At 46.4% G+C, this 19944-nt stretch overlaps 1 protein-coding gene across 2 annotated transcripts; it reads left to right on the plus strand.

Moving 5' to 3' along the window:
- Positions 1 to 5359: 5359 nt before the first annotated feature.
- Positions 5360 to 15920, plus strand: Mphosph6 (M-phase phosphoprotein 6). 2 transcript variants are annotated; one of them, XM_023563497.2, is made up of 6 exons: positions 5393 to 5506; positions 7530 to 7648; positions 7952 to 8064; positions 12071 to 12161; positions 14397 to 14494; positions 14878 to 15920. In XM_023563497.2, exons 3-6 carry the CDS (start codon positions 7955 to 7957, stop codon positions 15008 to 15010), a joined length of 432 nt encoding a protein of 143 aa, XP_023419265.1. In that variant the 5' UTR covers positions 5393 to 5506; positions 7530 to 7648; positions 7952 to 7954; the 3' UTR covers positions 15011 to 15920. The 2 variants fall into 2 exon arrangements, with proteins under 2 accessions (XP_003461184.1, XP_023419265.1); XM_003461136.5 differs by lacking the exon at positions 7530 to 7648 and having other exon boundaries at positions 5360 to 5506.
- The last annotated feature ends 4024 nt before the right edge of the window (positions 15921 to 19944 follow it).

A 19944-nucleotide genomic window follows, 5' to 3' on the forward strand; every position in this document is an offset into this window, starting at 1 on the left:
CTGAATAGAAATAGTACAGGGAAATAAGCGCATTCTATTATCATGTCCTTGACTTTTTTTGGTAAAATGAAACAAAAAAGAAAAAGTTGTCAACTCAGCTAGACTTTATTGCTTATTCTAGGTTATTAAACAATGTATATAATTCTAAAATATGCTGTCACAGCTGTTATTTTAGTCTAGCTTTTACTTTTTGTTTTTTTAGACAGTCTCACTACGTAGTACAGGCTGGCCGTAAGCTCACTGTACAGCTCTGGCTGGCCGCAAACTCACAGCCATTCTCCTGCCTCAGCCTCACAAGCACTGAGATTACAGGCCTTTGCTGCCCCAGCTGGCTATTTAAAGAGTAGTTTTTCACTTAGTCATTAATTATTTACAAGCATATTCAGAACTATGTTTGAATCTATAAAAAAATCAATTAAATATAAACTAGAACTGTCCTCCACTGGCTGTTAGGAAACAGCTGAAGGCAGTATGTAATTAAACACTGTGACTATAAAATGGCCCTGTCATCATTTCCAGGTGACAGAAAAGAAACTAAGTTAGAAATGGGCCCCCAAAGACAGAACGTCAAAGTGACAGAATGGAGAACATTACTCCAGCACTGATCCTGCGAAGGCAGCGTGAATGACCACAGGGGGGACCCTGGAATGCCTGCCTGGAGGGAGGGAGCAGGTTGGCGTGGTCAGAGGTCAGTGAATTCCTAACACAGGTCTGGGAGACAGGACACCGTCACGTATAGAGACGAGACCATCAAGACTGGACCTCCGTTTGGATTTTCCTCGTAAGTGATAAAACTAACTAGTTAAAATACAGAAATAGTATAAAAGAAATCAGGAAGTTTTGTCTGAAAGAATTGTTAAGGTGATGTCAGGATACCTGCCTTCAGTCTCTTCCCCCATCTCCCTTCCGTACTTCCAGCCAGAGATCTTTAAAATGACAGTTCTCTGGGTAATTTTTAAATGGTACCATTCTTCCACTTGCAACAGCCCGACAGCTTCCCCGTGACCTCCAGGAAGCCCTCAGTCTAACACCTGGTCAAGCCCAGGCCCTAGCTGGCCTGTCCAGCCTGGTCACTACACACCAGGCATCACACAAACCCTATTCGACCAAGTGAAACCCCTTCACCCCTCTCTGCCCCTTCCCTGTTACTGGGAAACCTGAAAACTCAACTTGGTCTCTGCTTAGATGTCACTTCCCCAAACCAGGCTCTCCAAACTCCTCAAACCCAGAGTAGGTTTCCTGCCAAACTCTCACCCCCACTGGACAACTCTTAGGGTCTGAACCTTGGCCGTGGCTAATCTGGAAAGGTTTCTCTGGCACCCATCACAGCACCAAGAATGGAAGACATACTAAAAAATATTTGTTAAAAGAAGAAAATGACAGAAAGAAGAAAGAAAAGTATAAATCAGGTCACAAAGCAGTAAGATTTAGGCAAAAGCCAGTGACAGCAGAAGGGGTGACATGAGATGGGGCACAGGGAAAGCAAGCCAGAGGAGATAACAAGCCTGAATTTTGACTGAGTTTATACAATTTGGCACATAAAATTTAGGTCTGTCTGGCTTGAGAGTCTCCAAAACCTGGCTGGTCATTAGAAATGGTTTTTGTTGTTTTTCTTCTTCAGGTGTTTTCATCTCCCGTGTTGGACTTGTTGAAGCTGAACACATGTGCAGGGCTGCGGCGTGGCCTGGAAGTCAGAGTCTCAGCAAGACAGGCCACAGCTGAGGCCACCTGGAGACTTCCTGGGTCGTTCTCCTTAATTAGCATCGTCTGTTGCTGAGGGGTCTCTGAACCCCTCCCAAGAACCTGCTCTGGTTTCCTGGGTTTTCCACTCAACGCCTCCCTGTTTTGAGTAAATACAGGCCACCCAGGGACAGTAGGCTGGTGGGCTATCAGTTAGAACTCTGCAGAGGGTTTTAGTTCTCCTGGAGCCCTAAAGATCACGCGGCTTGCCTCATTCCTGTGGGCCTTCGCTATGCACTCGCTGGGGGTTTGGGGACCTAGACGCAGACCCCAGCACCTCTGATTGTTCTGTAACAACTCACTGCTGTTCAGCAATTACTTTCCCAGGTACTGTTCCTGTAAGGCCGTATCCAGCACTAATGTTCTGCCAAGATACCTATGAAAGAAGAAACTGCCAGACAACTTGATGTAAGAACTGAAGGTAGACGTGCACTACTTAAGAGTTTCAGGTTAGAGGCCTAAAGTCACAATTGCATACAACAGGCAGGCACTACGTATTTGTTTAATGAATGAAACCTGGATACAGAAAGGGGCATACATTTTGTGATTTAAAAAAAGAGATTTGATGTTGGACCTGAATTTCCCACCTGGCACTCAAACAGGTCTTTGCCTCGGGGCTGTTGTAGCAGAACTCTGAGCACTGCTCTGTGACTATTACAATCCCTTCCTTCTTTCAGGAACAGCACCCAAATTTCCTTTAAAGAACTGCCCTCTGTACTGTGCAGAGTCTCACTAGGGGTTGCAAAATAGATCCCGTCCTGAACTAAGACAAAAGGACTTTTTCCTCGGCTGTGAAAATGTAAGTGCCCTAGGTACAGAAATCAGTCGGAGCTTCGCCCATTCTTGCAGAGGCATTAAGCTTCCTCCGGCTTTGTGAAACCAGAAGCTGTTCTTGTCTTGTGAACCCAGCCTTGTTTTCAAGCCTTCTTATCCATTACTAACTACCCAGCATCCTTTTCCAATCAAACTTTATTTTTTCTCAATATCTGGTACCTGCAAACCCATGAACAAAACCTAGTGTTTAATTCTGTGCTGTAAAAAGAGAGGGAGGTGACAGTGGGAGAGGCAGAGGGAGACAAAGAGGGAGAGACCAAGACAAGCCACACGTGACCATATTAAAAAGATACAGACACTCATCAATTCATTTTAATATTGTTTTATTTCAAAGAAAACATCCAAAGTATCATTTCAACATATAACAACTATGAGAAATACTGAAATATTTTACTTTTCCATCTCCTAAGTTTTTGAAATTTAGCATGTGTTTTACACTCACACATCTCAACTCAGATGTTAAATTTTCAAAAGTAAAAGTAAAATGTACTTCCAAAACTGCAGAGCTGTGGACACAGAAAACATTTTGGTTACTGAAGTATCAGTTGCTAAGATGCACGGTCCCATTTAGGACTCGGCAGCTACGTGTGACCGGAGCCTCCTGCGGTGGGCACCGCAGACAGAACCGAGTCAGGAACCTCTTTCTTCACGGATCCAGTAGACAGGAATGGGAGGGAGGCTTTCACACTTGGAAAACTCCATTATGAAATGACTCAGAACTGTGCGAAGACCTATCCAAAGTATTTTCCCCCAGTGTTTCCTTGACTGGATAGCTATAGCAGGCTAAACATTACTGAGTACGTCCCCTGTCCTGCGTTCTGTAATTCAGCAGCACAAAAAGATCAAGGAGTTATTGTCGCCATCAGGGAGTTACACTTGAGAGTTAAAATGACACTATTATTGTTTTTGTTTTGCTTTGCTTTTTGTTGTTCTAGTGGGGGTTGTTTTGCTTTGGTCTGGTTTTTTGAGACAAGGTCTTTGGCAGGCCTTGAACTCACTAAATATCCCAAGTTGATCCCGAACTCCCAGCAATCCTCCTGCCTCAGCCACCCAAGTGCTGGAATTATAGATGTGCACCACCAACCTTGACCACACTGTAACTCTTAAATCACTTCTCATTTATTACACTTTTGAGAGGTGGAAAAAAGACTTTGGAGATTCATTTAAGTATTTCCGTTCTCAACTAAAAATAGAATTTTAAGTATCCAGGTGACACTTGGACCCCCAAGGCCTCTCTCCTTGGCTTGCAGATGGCCTTTCCTTTTTTACACACACCTCTTGTGCCTGTGTGTTCAAAATTTCTCTTCTTATGTGAGATTACAGAGGTAGCCTGGAGTAAAGCACTTGTCTAACATGGATGAGGTCCTAGTTTTGATTTCCAGCACACACACACACACACACACACACACACACAAAGCAAGGACACCAGATATACAAGCTTTGGGTCCACCCCGCAGGCCTTATTTTAACTTAATCACATCCTTAAAGGCTCTGTCTCCAACCACAGTCAGATTCTGAGGCACGGGGGCCTCTGTGAGTGTTAAGGGACACCACTCAGAAGCTATGTGGTTAGTATGTACGGTGCCCACTGTGTAACCGTTGTGAACAGGAACATCTATCCCATCCTTGTGTCGGGACCTTTACAGACCCTCTGCCCTCCTCTTGGTACACTCGACCCCCAAATCTTCCCACAACAGAATTTCTCAGCACTCAAGCCTCAGCAGTATCATCTAACAAGGGCCATTCTGGACTATCTTTTCTACAGTGACCCTGTAGGTCACTCTGTCACATCATGGTTCTTTCTTCCAGGCGCTCACCACTTATGTTTCGAATGTCAGCTCCACGGATGGTCATGGGGTGTTCTTATGCACTGTTGTACCCCAGTGTCCACTCCTAGCTACCAGTGAGTTTCTCTAAATATCTGGCACAGTATAACGTCCTTCCTTCCTCCTGAAGGAAAGCTGGGAAGTTTTTAATATCCAAAATGCTTTTGAATCTCAGGCTTAACCCCAATCCAGCAGTCCCTTTCCTCCCTAGACCTCAGGCACCCTAATAAGGACACCATGTCTTCTTCACAGTGTTTATGTTATAAGGTACCCTGCTGGTGACCCTGACATACAGTACACGCCACTATCTGAAACGCTACTAGGCTGGATGTTTCCAAAGTGCTGAGCCTGTGAATCGTGAAAAAGCGTCAGTAGAAGGGTACCTAATACACTGAGTAATAAAGCTACCCTCTCTTCAATGTTCTTCCAACCCTCTAGGTCTTCTTAGGTCTCTGACACCCAACCCTGCCTACACTCTTGCTACTTCCTGCTTAACATTTGAACGCAAGGATGCACAGGGCAGTGGGCAGGTGAGTCGAGCAGCTTCCCCCTGCATTTGCGGCTCTGCGTCTAAGGACCATCCTGAAGGCGGCCTGGCTGCCTCGCCCCCTCCCTCGCCCTGTGAGGTTGGTACAGTGACAGGAGAATCTCACCGGCCACTGCGACTACAAGGTGAACCTGCAAAGGGGCGCCTGGCCGCGCGGGGCCCGCGGAGCGCGGCGGGAAGGCGAGGACCCGGGAAAGGAGGCTCCCAGGCCGCCGCCAGGGCGCGCATCCTGCTGGGGCATCAGAGGATCCCCGGCCGCGGGCCTCACCGCTCCACACCCCTAGGGTCCGCCCTCCGGCTACAAGTCACGCTCAACCTCCGGCCGGCGGAGACCAGCGATACCTGAGGTGACTGGCGAAGAAGCAGCAAGCACCGACGCTCGAGCCGCAGAAACAGAGCGGCGGGGCGGGACGACGCACGGTACGTATGACGTCATCCGTGCGCGCAGCGGTGCGCATGCGCAGTAGGTCTTGTGGTGGCCGGAACGCTGTCGTGGTCTGGAACCAGCATGGCGGCCGAGCGGAAGACCAAGTTGTCCAAGAACTTGCTACGCATGAAGGTGCGGGGATTCTGGGAGAGCTGGACAGGGTGACAAGGCCCCTAGGGACCTCCGGATCGGTCTAGAGCCGAGGCAGGAGATATACCTATGGTGGGGATAGGGGGACCAGAGAGGTCCAGGAGGGCCTCCATTTCTCTCGTTCATTCATTCATTCAGTGTCTGCCCAACATTAGACACCCGGAAGCAGATTATGAATTAGGAGTCTACATACGCCTAAGCAGCCGGTAAAGACCACAGCGAGTCAAGTGCAGGGATGGTGGAAGGCCGGGACCTGTTGCGGGAAGTGGAATTTAAATTGGGACTGAGGACCAGTGGGAGGATGGCAGGCGTAGCGTCAGGAAGGAAAAGCGAATTCAGAAGTCTGAGAGGGAAGAAAGAAAATAACAGCATGGATATTGCGAAGAACTAAAGACAACTGAGTTATGTGTGGAAGGCAAGTAGCAAGAAGAGGAAATGGGAAAGTAGGCAGTGGGCACAGCCTGCAGGGAGTTTTATGCCAGGTTAAGGATTTTTTTTTTTCCCGTTTGGCATGAGAAATAGGAAGCTATTGAGGAGCTTGGATAACAGTCTCATTAGCTATGTTACCTACTGTTCAAGATTAATTTAACCCTCCTTTGGAGAATACGTTCATTGATGGGGAAAGGGCCAGACAAGGCACAAAACTGTAGGCAGATCAGCTTTGAGTTGTGATAATCTTGAGCGTTGGGGTTGAGGTGAGAATGGAAAAATGGAGAATAAAGCTGAGAATGAGTGAAAGTGAGGTGTCACTCAGCTTTCGGTAAAATAGAGTTTTAAGTTTGAAATTGAAGTAATTATAATTTCAAAGTGGAAGAAAAAAGCAGGGGTAGATAAACACAGGAATTAAAACAGGGCAACCACTTAGCTTTAAAAGTTAGGTAATACCATTAGGAAATGGTCACAGACCTTGCTGTATGCCAGATACTGTTACAAGTGTTTTGTGCCTGGTAACTCATGTAATTCATATACTAACAATTGAGGCAACTCAAGAGAGAGTTGCCCAAAGATACACAATTTACTACTCTTAATTACTACTCTGATCTTAATTACTATGCTCTACACCGAGCACTGTAGCTGCTTTTTGATCCACTGAGTCCACAATAAGGTAACAATGCACTAGACACACCTAACCTACTGAGCATCGTAATTCAGCAACACTGCTTTATCCTGGCGATTGTGTAGTTCACCTCTGGTTCCTCAGCATCACCAGACAGTGTTGTGCTGTTATGACTAGCCCAGAAAAAGATCAAAATTTGAACTACTGGTTCCCGAACCTTTACAGAGTTGAAAATTCATAAGTCAAACCATTTTAATGTGGAGATCATCTGATTACAGAGTGATGTGAATGTAGACGTCATGTTCAGAGAGTGGTAGAATTTCCAAGAAAAGGAAGCTATACGTCATGTTTTGAATATTGGAGAGCAAACTATAAAATTTGAGTAGAGTTGAGCTAGACTGTAACTAGGGGTGAATAGGATGATTGAAGGAGGAGGGCAAATTATAGCTTAATGCAGTTCGTAAAGTAATTTTTTATGCATGTTAGCAAAAGTTGAGTCTCCACTGAAGGGAGTTTTCTTTTGGTTTAATGGCTTGTAGTCACACTAATTTCAGAGAAATGGAATATTTTGGCCAATTAAGCATCGAAAAGATTTTTACCAATTATTAGTTTTAACTCTTCAAATATGCTAGGCCATTCGAGCTTAGACTGAAAATTGGGAGCCTGGAGTTAAGGAAAAATCTAATTTAAAACAGTGCATCCCACCCAAGTGAATGAGAGAAGATGCATCTGGATATTAGAAGCAAAGAGTAAGGGGAAGATACTCAGGTTCTCTTTGGGTTAGCAACTGCGGTCCTTGAATTTAGCAGTGGGACAGCAGGAAGTGGCTTCTGCAGAGAGAGTGGCGGTCACAGGAAGGACACAGAGCAGCTGTGTCTGCTCACCCAGAGCTAGTGTAGGGGCCGATGGGAGAGCTCTGAGCACTGATCCTGACTCGCCTATTTCCAGGACTCATGAACTCCGCTGACATCAGCAGCTGTTAAGGAGTCAAAGTTGATCCTGATGGGAAGTAGAAAACAGGATGTAGATGGAAAGTTTACCAGTGGGACAGATTGGCTGTAGAAAAGGTACTGACTTGATTTTAGTATCTTTTGACCCCTTACGATAGGACTGCTATTAGTATACCATAAAGAGTATCTACTTGACTTAAAAATGGAAAGTAGGCAGGATTAGGGTTTTACCTCCAAGATATGAGTGACAAAAATAAACCATTTGCATTTCAAGGGAACAGTCTAAGAGTCTGAAAAAAATTAGACAAAACTAGGTCATTCATACACAAAAGACCCTTTATTAAGCCCTTTTGAGGTGCAGCCTGAGTACTAATCATCCAGGCAAACAGTGCTAACACCAATTTTGTTTTGTTTTGACAGTTCATGCAAAGAGGACTGGACTCAGAAACCAAGAAACAACTAGAAGAGGAAGAAAAGAAGATCATTAGTGAAGAACATTGGTATTTGGATTTGCCCGAGCTTAAAGAGAAAGAGTAGGTTTATAATAATTTATATCAGTGATGCCTGAGGGAGGCAGAGTGATCCCTGTAAATTTCACTCCTTCTGGTGGTGTAAAATCGCTTCTGTTCAGTTTCCTGAGTTAGTCTTACAAATGCGTTTAATACACATTTTTAGTGGCATCTGACCATCCTTTGTATAGCACTGTCCTTTTTTCAACATTGAATAAAGGTATTCAGTGAAGCTGCGCATGTCTGATAATCACAGGGGGCCTTTTCTGGGAAGCTATACTATGCTGTCACATAGTGTTCCAAAGATTAGATGTATGCGTCAGGCTGCTCCAGTTTTGTTTCAGTAATAGAGAGTTCTTCATGAAGCTGAGCTTCGTAAGGCAGATTGGGATCTTGTTTTCTTTTCTCTTTCCAATTGTTATAATACCATTCATTTAGCAAACTTACTGAGTCTGTAGTGTATTCCAGGCACTGGACTATCCCCTTCCATCCCTTAATTACTGAATTCTCATAGCAAACCACCTGCTGTCATTCTGTCCCTTGAGTAGCTGGAGCTTCAGAGAAGTTAATTTGCCCAGAGCCACCCAGTTTAGTCAGTGCTGAAGCGGGGGCTGACACACGCGACAGTTTCCATTCAACCTTCTGAAGCTAGTGCTTCAGAAACTGTTTTTGTTTTTTTGTTTTATTTTGTTTTGTTTTTATCTTTTTGAGACAGGGTCTCTGTGCAGTCCAGGCTGGCCTTGAACTTGCTTTGTAGCCCAGGCTGGTCTCGAATTCACAATGATCCTCCTGCCTCAGCCTCCTGAGTGCTGGGATTACAGGTGTGAGCCACCACGCCCAGCCAGAAACTGCTTTGAGTGAAGGAGTGGTGGATTCGTATCATCAATTTGTCCAGATGCTTCTAGCAGCTCTTTATCCTTTTCCCCCTAATACTTTTCTTACCTTGATAAGCTCTGTGGTGTGTGTTTTACTTAAACTTTTGTCAAATGACTCAGATACTGCTTACTGTTGGGGGGCATGTGTGTGTCTTTCCTTCTTTCCCCCAACAGCTTGGTTTTTTATTTACTGTGATAGGTTTCTTTGTTATTTTTCTGACCCTCCTGCACCTTGTCAGAAGTTCAGGTACCCTCCTGTAAAGGTAGAAGGTGTGTTCCATTGGGGGTCTGGGGGAGGGACTTTTTCCCTGTGAGCTCAGGGGAGCTGGGTGCTGGTGAGAAGGGCGGAGCTAGTACCAGAGGCCCTGTGAAAGGGGCGGGGCGGGGCGGGGCGGGGCGTGTGCGCAGGCGCTGTAGTTTAATTTTCTCTTCAGTAGAACTTCTAAAGGGCAGGACAGATTTTGGTTTTTTCCAGTGCTTTTTTTTTTTCCTCCCTCAAATAGCATATTGTTCTTGAAAATGCCCTTTAAGTTCCCTTTGTGGGAAAGGGAAGAAAGTCGTTGCCATCATCGGCATCCTGTTATGTGGAGGTGTGGGTATCAGCTCAGGATGTTGGCATAAAAAAGCAACCCCGTCCAGGCAGACACTGTCGGATTAGGTCATTTGCACCCTAAAGGCTGCCGAGGTGTGGGTGGGATACAGGGGAGCCACCAGGCACAGCGCTGTGGCTCCTGGTTTGTGCAATGGGAGTAATTTCCACTCCAGGCCTGGAGTGTCGGTGCAGGATTAGTGGCAGAATCTGAGGACAGGCAGGTGTCCCGCAGGGGCTGCTACCTTATTCAAGGGCGTGATCGGCGCAGGCAGGGTCATCCCACAGCTAGAACTAAGCCCCAGCTTTCAGCCGAGCAGAGTGTAAGTTCCAGACCTGCCAGGAGAACTTAGGGAGACCCTGTCTCAGAGTTTCCGAGGGCCGAGTGAGGGCTGTCGCAGCACTCCCTGGGCTCAGTGCTCAGAGCGACAGAGCGAGTCACAGCTTTCATTTTCCACATATTTCATGGCTCGGACCTGTAGGGCAGAGTGAAGCGAGGCGTGGGAATCCTCCCATCGCTTGGGTCTTGGGAAAGCATGTGCCTTTTCCCTGGTGTGCTCTGTGCTGGGTGGAGGCTCTCTGTCCGCGTCTCCATCCGCATCGGAGGGAGCTCTTTCTTTCCTAACTTGCTGAGAGCTTCCATAAATAATGTGGAATTTTTTCCAATAATTTTTGATCAGAATACCATGTGATCTTCTTTATTCTGTTAATGTGTTGTAATGATTCTCTAATTAACATTACATTTTCAATATACTTTGTACTTGGTCTTTATCTGTTACAGTTTTATATTTTTAAATTCAGTTTGCTAAGTTTAGCAGTGGTTTTTTGCCACTATATTTATAAAAGATACTAGATCACAGATTTTTATATTTGATTTGGGCCTTAAGATGTGTTAAATAATATTCCTACCTCTTCATTTCTCAGTTTGTATATAGTTGATATTATTTATTCATTAAATGTTCGATAAAACTTGAATGAAGCCATCCAGATCTGAGCTTTTCTCAGTGGAGAGTTTGTAAATAATGAATTCAGTTTCTTTGATATGAGACTACGCCTCTGTTTCACTTTAGGGTTTGTGTGTTTGTTTTTCAGGTCTAGAGTTTCTGCCTATTTTGTTGTTTGTTGTTTAGCTTATTATTTGGTTAGAGTGGGCTTTATAGCTTTTACTCTTAGGATTAAGTTAACCTGACTTGTAAGGTGTGACCTTTCTGCTCAGTCTCACAGAGAATATTCAGCTTGATCTGTCCCCCTCTGGCTAGTTACTTTCCTGCTCTCCAAGCTCCAGTATTTGTTCAACATAGAGTTAAAGAGTACATTTTCTTTCCTCAGACTAGACAAGTCTCCCAGATAATATCCAGTTTATTTTCTCTGGAGCCTGTGTTACCTGGCCTGGGAAAACTGACTTTTCTGCAGTGGTGAAGGATCTTTATTTAGGTGAGAGATGATCCGGATTATGCGGGTGGGCCCTGGACTTACATACATTTCCTTGGACAGTGGCTCTTTCTTTAATTCTGTAATGAAGTGCCTGAAGCTGGGTAAGCTCAGAAAGAAGGAGCTTTTCAGCTCGCAGTTCTGGAGGTCAGGTATGCGACACCGGCCTTAGCTTTGCCCTCCCCTGAGCTTTGGCAAGGACCTCGTGAAGAATAGTGGAGAAAGGAAGGAACAGTGTGAGACCAGAGGCCAGAGAGGCAGCAGCTCCCTGCGACCAGCACCCCGCCACGGGCAGCGACCTCTTGTGACCCGAGAACCTCACACGGTCCCATATCCCAGAGGCCCTTACTTGTCACGTGGCCTTCCTGGGGACCGACTGCCAACGCTTGGGGACTAACCGTAGCACCTGGTAAGAGGGCAGGTGAGCGGTTCGATACTCAGCGAAGGAAGGCGGGGTAAGGAAGAAGGCGGAGAGGCTGGAGAGACCGTCCCGCGCAGGCAGTGCTGAGCGGCCTGGAAGCCGGAGCGGCTGCTGTGAACTCTGCCAGGGCCTCTGCGAGGTCACAGCTCTGCCCACCTGGGTCTTGCGCTTCTCACCCCATAGAAGTGGGAGCACCAGTTTCTGATGGTTTAAGCCACCAGTGTTTGGTAATGTGCCTGTTTTCTAGTTCTGCTCTTCCAGCCTCCCGGTGTTCTGGTAATAAGTTTTTTTCTAAGCTGTCCAGGGCCAGTCTTTGTGTTTCTAACAGAGCTACAACCAAGGCATCCTGTGAAAGATAGATGCCCAGGCCTCTCCTGACTTTTGGGGGTTTTTTTGGTTATTTTCCTGGATGTGGCATCAGAGCATGGGGATGGATATAAATTTCAAATAATATTCTTCGCTTTAGAAACTTGAAGCTTATTGTGAGAACTTAAGTCTGTGTTTAGTGTAACTACTTAGGCACAGTGTTTAGCTCTTCTCTCCTGATTCCTTTGTGGACCGAATTAATCAAACTTTATTCCTCACTCTGGCCTACACATCTTCCTGCATTTGCACTTGGTCCTACGAACACACAGGATTGATTTTTCGTTCCAAATCCTGGCCTACTTCCCCTGTAAGTAGACACTATTAATTCAGGTTTATTTTCCCATTTAGGAGTTTCATAATAGAAGAGCAAAGCTTCTTGTTATGTGAAGATCTTCTCTATGGAAGAATGTCATTCAGAGGATTCAATCCTGAAGTTGAGGTATTAAATGCAATTGCTTCAAATTTTAGGATTTTCCAATTGAATTTTTTCTGCCGGTAATTAGGGTTAGGTTTCTCTTCACTGGGTCCCTTTTCTCCTCGTTACATAGAAAATAACAAGTCTTGAAATGCTGCCGTAGCTATTTAAAGAAATTGCAGGCATTGCAGCCTAGTTTTATGGAAGAACTGAGTAGAATTGAGTAGTTTAATGGCCTGCTGATATAAATATAGTATATAAATATAGTATATAAGCCCTGCCGGTGCCTTTGTTAGACTCTCAACTCAAGTCTTTTATAAGAATGTCAAGATTTTATTCATATGCTGATGTTATGAAAAGTTATTTTCTGGCATCTATAAATGTATCTTTTCTAATGGAAAAGCTGTTACTTAAAATTTGTGTAATTTGACTTTTTAATAGACAGGTTTTAATCTAAGCTTGTAAATAAATTTTTAAGTGAACCTCTGGAAGTCTATTTGAAAAACGAATATTCACCTTGTGACTGCCTGCTGCTCATGTAAGGGAAGCAGATCTTATTTAACACGTTTATTAGGTGTGACCTAGAAATACAGTGATGGCTTAAGGTTTTAAGATTTATTGCCGTAGAAGACACACTGACGTTAGCCCCTGCAGTTACACCCCTCCCTTGCAACACATGAGCCCCATCACTCCTCCGCTTTATGAGAAGGTTCTGGAAGTCCTCCTCCATGGGTATCTGCAGTTGCATTGTCGTGGCTGCCTCCGTGTCCTGAATCAATCCAAAGCAGTTTCCCTGAGGCTGTCTTGACGTTGGAGAAGTTGCCCAGCGTGAAGTGTGCACGTGGTGGGTGAGACACGTTGTGGATTTAGAGCCTGCTTTTCTGTTGGATGGCACTCAGCAGAGCACTCACCTTATTTGTGGGTCAGGCCTCGTAAGGACACAACAGAGGGCTTCGGGAACTGCTCCAGAAGGCGGCAGGAACAGTGGGCAGTGGGTTTGGAGAGAGAGGAGGTATTTTCAGGGTAATTGATGGCGCAGTGTCTCTTACTACACTATTTCCGAAACATGCATTGCTGTTTTGATCACCCTGTGTGTTAGGAGCCACCCTGCCACCTGTGTGACCACTTGCACGCACGTGTGTGTATAAATCTTTGGTTTTATGAGCGTACTCGAAGCCAGGATTTAGGTTACCACGTCTCTCCCGGCCTGCAAAGTCATTTCAGCATTCCCGGCCAGCACCGCCACCCTAGTGTGCCGCCAGACAGCGCAGCGCACGACCCCTTGCCAGAGGGGCGTTACCCAAACGCGCTAGATTAGTTTTCTTCCTCCTCTTCCTTCTGCTTTTTGTTGTTGTCGTTGTTGTTGTTTTTAGTGGAGATTTTGACCTGCTTTAAAGTTTCAAGGGAAGAAAAAGGAGCAGGAAAAGTCAGGCTTATGCGCGCTTCCAGCCCGCAGAACTGGGTTTTGGGCGCACACTCCCACCCCCAGCATGCCTGCCCCAGTGCAGGGAGCAGCGGCGCAGCCCCAAAAGTGTGTGGGCGCCGTCAGAGCGTGGCCTCCCTAGCACAGCCTCCGGCGAGCTGGCTGCCCCGCCTCGGGAGAGGCTTTGAATCTTTCAGTGTGAGGAAAGCCTTCCTCCTCCTCCCCTGCTGTAAAGAAAGTGTTGTACTTGTTCTTTCTCAGGATAACTGTCAAACGAGATGGAGGGGAGTCCTGTGGCTTGGGGACATCATGTGTGATACATTTTCACCCGGAGCTTAGGGGGAGCCTGGGAGGCAGGGTCCTCCCTCTGTGACCCGCCGGGGCTTGCACCTGTGTCCTGTGGTGGTGGCTCCCCGGCTCCCCCCACCACAAGAGGAATTTAAAATCACTGCTAACCATTGTACCGAGCTCCACCTGGCTCCAAGGCGGGAAGCCCAGAGGGAATCTCAGAGTTTATTTGTTCTCTTTCCCTCGCTGGAATGTGTTAATTAAGCTCTGCAGCTTTAATTATAAGTGACCCAGGAGTGATTTTTACGAGCTAAACCACAGTTTAAGTTTCTGACACTAACTGCAGCCCGCACCCCTTTGCTTCAGGACTGATCCTGGCGCCGATCCTGCTAGTGCGGGTGGCCAGCGGGCAGCGTTTCAGGAGCCCGTTAGAAGTCCTCCTGGCCCTCCAGACGCTGGGACTCCACCTCTCTACCTTCAGCTGAATTTAATGCCAGGCCCTTTCAGGCCGTCTCCAGCCTGATGGCCAGCGCTGACTTATTTTTCAGAAATTAATGCTTCAGATGAATGCGAAGAACAAAGCCGAGGAGGAAGAGGAAGACGAAACCGTGGAAGTTGATGTGTCAGATGAAGAAATGGCTAGAAGGTAACCGTTGCCTGGGGACAGCTTTGTGGCCTGCCATGCCGGACGCTGGCTGTCCTGTGCACGCCTGACGCGCCGGTCTCCTGCAGCTGGGGTCCCGTGGCCCTCCTCCTCCCCGCTGTGGCCACAGTGGGCCCATGCCTCCGGCCAGCCAGCCCTTAAGGGCCCTTCCTTGCTGCCTCCATGCATGCAGAATCGTGCAGCTCAGTTTGTTTAGCACTGTGTCAAAAGGCAAAATCAGTGAAGCACGTTAACATTCTTAGTGAAATTCATCAATTTTTCAATTAGATGGCTTCTTTTAATCATAACTTTCATTTTCTTCCTCTTTGTTGTATGTGGTTGGATTCTGCGAGCTTCCGACTTTTTTATTTGTGTTGTCTTAACAGATACGAAACCTTGGTGGGGACAATTGGAAAAAAGTTTGCCAAGAAGAGAGACCGTGCCAATTATGAGGAAGATGAAAATGGAAACATGAAGCCTATTAAAATGAAGAAGATGTTCTTAAAGCCCCAGGATTAGAGTGAGCACCTTCAAATACGGCTCCGGAGCCGTGAGAGGAGCGTGGTTTGGAGTCCCTCCTGATGGTGCCTCTCTCGTTGCTAATAAGTCACGTTGTTTGTAAAGAAATGTACGGTTTGGGAAACATGCTGTTTTTGAAACAGATGTGTGGTAGATGTTATACATCCTTTTCCTAGTGGCATTTGTCAAGAGTATAATGCCAGCCCTTGACCTCAGTGACGGGGGGCCAGGGGCTGCTTACTAAAGATTTGTGTTAATGCGTACTTCTCCAGTCACTGACCTTCAGCTGGCTCCTAAAATCAATGCTAATGTTGTGGTTGCCCTCATGTTTATATTTTGCTTTAATCGTGTCAGCCCAATCCATGCATTCATTTTGGAATCAATGCCATGAGAATTTATTGTACGTTAACTGATCAACAACAGACATAACCTCTAGCCTGAAGCATTTGTATGCTGCCAGTTCACTGTCTGTGTTGGGTGGTGTTTTGTTGTTTAAGGCATTTAATTAAAGTTCTGTAATAAACATCTGTTTTCACGTTCTTTTTCTATTATGCTTTCAAGTAATAATTTTAGTTCATTAATACAAATTCTACTCAAATACTAATTTCCTGAAACTACCCATTAAATTTAGAACATAGTCTATAGAATATAGATATACATATGTAGAATACAAAAGTTAGAATTAAGTTGAACCGTAAAAAATTAGTGTCAAAAAGTTACCAGTTTCCACGCTGCAGCCTGATAGAATTTGCGCTGAGCAGAGCATCTTCCACATGAACCCTGTTATAAATAAATCCAGCAGCCTCCAGGGTTGTGTCTGTCTGTCTGAAGATGTGTACTGAGAACTTCTGAGAATTAATGATTTTATTTAATTCTGTTCCCGGCAAATAAATGAAGTAGATGCCTCCTCTCCCTGAGTCTCTAGATTTTGGCTGTCTGTGTGTTGGGCTCTGATGAGTTATGGAAAAGTTGTGGAGAACCTGGTCCCTTTTCACCAAGAGGGTGAGAACAGTGCACCGTCCTTTCTCTCCGTCTCGGAGCAGCAGGGTGACAGGATGGGGCCCTGCTGCAGAAGGTGTGGCGTGGCACAGATAAAGCACAGCCCTCCACCTAACGAAAAGCAGCTATGCTGTGGCGCTGTGGCTGGTACAGGGTCTGTGAGCAGGTTAGGGAAAGGCGCTCCCTCTCTAGCAGGTGATTTGCCTCCCTGATGGCTTCCCAGGCCAAGAGTATTCCCACCAGGGGACACAGTGGCTTCATTAAAACAGATTGAGACCATCTGGTCATTTAACCAGTAGAGGAGTTTATTTACCCTCCTGGCTGGTGCAAGTGATCTGGCAGCAAAGGGCATGCATCTGTGCCACTTCGGGGCAGCAGGGGAGGGCGCATTACCTTCCCCCGGGAATTCACCAGCGCGTGCTCAGCCCTCACGTGCCTGATGACATTAATGGAAAACTGTCTCGGGGGGAATGATTTGGGACCTTGAAGCAGTGAAGCTTTGGGGTGCCTTACCAGGCCCGAACCCACAGGAGCTGAAATCCAGAAAACAGCCTGCGAGGGACCAGTTCCAGAAACAGTTACTGCGGCAGCTGCACTGAGCTGTTTCGGTGGGCTAATTTCTTCCCCTCCCTCATTATGGTTTTTAAGGGATTAATGTTGCTGTTTAGTCTTAAGAATGTTCAGGTGGGCTGTGACTAAGTCAAAAGATGAATAGGATTCTCCAGGAAATCGCTGGGATTTTGACTTACTTTGGAGACAGCATGAGGATTATCTTTTAGACAAAGGACTCTTGCACTATATTAGGTGAAAACAGATTTTCCTCTTTCGCTGGAAGTTCATGTTTAGAACAGCTTTACGGCCGCTGGGTGCCGAGGCTGTGGCGGGCTACAGCAGCTATTGCTCCAGTCCGGCCCCGCCTCACCCTCTGCAGTCGCCCTGAGGTATCCACGGAGGTTAGCACCGGGAGTCCTCACAGGAACTAGAGCACGAAGATGCTCGTCCTTTATATGAATATGCAGTATTTGCATATGACTTCGGTGCATCCTCCCCTAGACCTTAAATCATGTCTAGGTGACAGTGCCTACTGCAGCGTCAATGCCACATAGTCATTTTGAAAATAAAGTCTTCAGCACAGACTGCTAAGCATTGGTGATCCGCGGTTTACCTGGCCCACAGACGTGGAGTCCGCAGATTCAGAGGTCAGACTACGCAGCTTTTGGAACCTGTCGTGGGCTGAGCAAACCGTCTTTGTTCCAGCGAGCTGGCCAGTGGAGACAGAGGCGGCAAAGCCAGAGGAAGAGGGCTTTGGTCCTGTGCCTGCTGCAAACCCTCCACCCGCAGAGGGCAGTGTTAGCCCAGCACCAGTTCACAGGGCTTCCTTCCCGCACGTGCTGAAGCAGCCCGCAGACATCTCAGCGCTAGCCCCAGCCTGGCTCCCGCGCAGACATTTGTCCCATGCTTGGACCACCGCCCCCACCACACCCCACACTCAGTTCCGAGAAGCAGCTAGTACTCAGTGAGCAGCCAGGCTTGAGTTTTCACCTCTCTGGGTCCCCTCCAAGCTTCTAAACTTCTGACCCCTTCCCTACGAGTTGCAGTGTTGTAGTCCGGGGTTATTACACAGAGAACATTCAGGTCAGGACATGGAGTTTATAATATTTTTATAATGGTCACTGAAAGTTAACACAGGAAAATGCAGGAAATCTATCCACAACACCAACGACATAGATTATATAAGTCAAGAGCCTAAACCCCACGGCAATGTCCCACATGAGTCCAGATAAAAACCCAGAGCTCAGGACAGTGCCTCCACGAGTCCAACTGGAAGTCCAGGGCCCACAAGGGCTCACGCCAGTCTCTTTTACGGATTCATGCCGGGAAGACCCAAGGGTCAGCGGTGGAAGCCAGAAAGTCTATGCCAGCAGGATGAAGGAGCTGTGCTAGTGGGATGAGGGTTCTACACTGGAGCCGAGAAGTCACACTCACAACAAAGAGCGGGGCTGTCCTGAAAGGCACCACAGCTGTCCTCAGCGACACAGAGGCTCCGAGCTCCTCCAACAACAAGCACAGTCGGGAACATGCCAGGAAGCAGCGTGAGTAGTTCACCCTGGAGACCAGGCAGCACATGTCTTCCCCTCTGGAGCCAGGAAGCAATGCTCGATGTGAAGACCAAAGCTTCTCCAGGAGAACCAACAGCTCAAGCAGCAACTCGTAGGAGAACCAACAATGCCTCCATAACGCCTCAATCCCTCTCCCCACCTCTCTTCTTCTCCACCTATTTATCCTGGCAACCCTCCTCAGGTGGAGCATCTTCTCTCAATACATGCTGATGTAATCCAGCTGGCGTTAAGTTGACCACTAGTTATCGAACCATAACATGCAGCTTTCTCTTAGAGTTCTTTAGCATCGGATTTACACCTCTTTGTATTGATTTTCTCAGTTAAAATTAGGATGCTAAAGGAGTTAGAGTAAAATATGCCACACTGGTCTATTGATCATTTCAAGCTGAGCCATCTGAGGCACTAGAACGTCCCAAAGGGCCCTGTGCCCTGTCTTTTCTCACATGCAGCAAGCCATAAAGATTCTTTTAGAAGGAGTGGAGGGCCAAGAGATAACCCTGACCTCAGAGACCAGCCCCTGGGGCTGCAGTGAGCGCTGATAAACAAATCCTTTGAAGTAAGCTTTATCTCCCGCTGACACTCCCCATGTATCTCCTAGTAACATCCCTAGAATTTGCTGCTCAGTCCAGGTCTTCACTTGTCCTGTCTTCCCACCACAGATTGATTATCCTGCACCACATTCTGGCCATTTCCTCAAACTTTATTCATTTGCAAAGACTCATGTACATGTAAAATTAATAAACGTGTATGCTTTTCTCTTGGTATGCCGCCCTTATATCAACTGAGTTCCTAGAGAACCCCTATAAGAACTAATGGAGTTAGAGAACCTTTCGTCCCTCTGCAGTGGCTTTTACTTCCTTCGTAGACTTTTTACTGATACAAACTCTAAAGCAACAATACCTGTGAAGTCAAGGGTCTAGTGGATTAGAATTCTTTTTTTTGTTTTTTTTTTTTTTGTTTTTTTTTTTTTTGTCTTTTTCGTTTTTATCGGTACCAGGGATCGAACTCGCGACTGCCTGCTTGCAAGGCAGGCGCTTATGCCGCTGAGCTAAATCCCCAGCCCTGGATTAGAATTCTTATTTCTCTAATCCACATTCAATTTTATAATTATTAAAAGCTTTCCTCTGGTTTCAACTTCCTGGGAATTATTTCATGAAACCAACAGTTCATATACCACTTTTGGCAAATGCTTTCCTAGGCCAGGTATTTGGCTCAGCAGTATAAGTGCCTCCCTGACAAATGCAACTTCGTGAGTTTGATGCTGGATACCAAAAGGAAAAAAACACTTTCCCAACAGCGTCACTGCTGATGCCCACTGAATGGATCACAGGTCATTCTGTTCTTCTCAGTTATGAAGCTACTGTCTTCTACTGGAGGGACTGTTTCATTACCCCTGTAGTCAGGAGCTGTGCAGAGAACAATTAGAATCAGAACACAAAATTTATGATATTATTTTATGATGGTCACCCAGAGTTTAACACAAGAAAGTACAGGAAATCTATCCACAACACTAAAGACATAGAATATTCAGCCAAGGGCCTGAATCCCACAGCAATGTCCTGCATGAGTCCAGATGAAGATCCAGAGCTCATGACAGTGCCTCCCAGGAGTCCAACTGGAGGGCTAGAGCTCACAACAAGGACTCACGCCAGTCTGTTTTACAGATCTATGCTGGAAAGGCCCAGAGGTCAGTGGTGGAAGCTAGAAAGTCTATGCCAGCGGGACGAAGGAGCTGTGCTGGTAGGTTGAGGGTTCTTGAGCTGTCCTGAGAAGCACAACAGCCATCCTCAGCAACTCAGGTCTCGAGCTTCTCAG

The sequence above is a fragment of the Cavia porcellus genome, unplaced genomic scaffold, assembly GCF_034190915.1.
Source record: "Cavia porcellus strain 051 isolate PalLab524CR breed Dunkin Hartley unplaced genomic scaffold, mCavPor4.1 scaffold_4, whole genome shotgun sequence".
In the NCBI taxonomy this organism is placed as follows: Eukaryota; Metazoa; Chordata; class Mammalia; order Rodentia; family Caviidae; genus Cavia; species Cavia porcellus.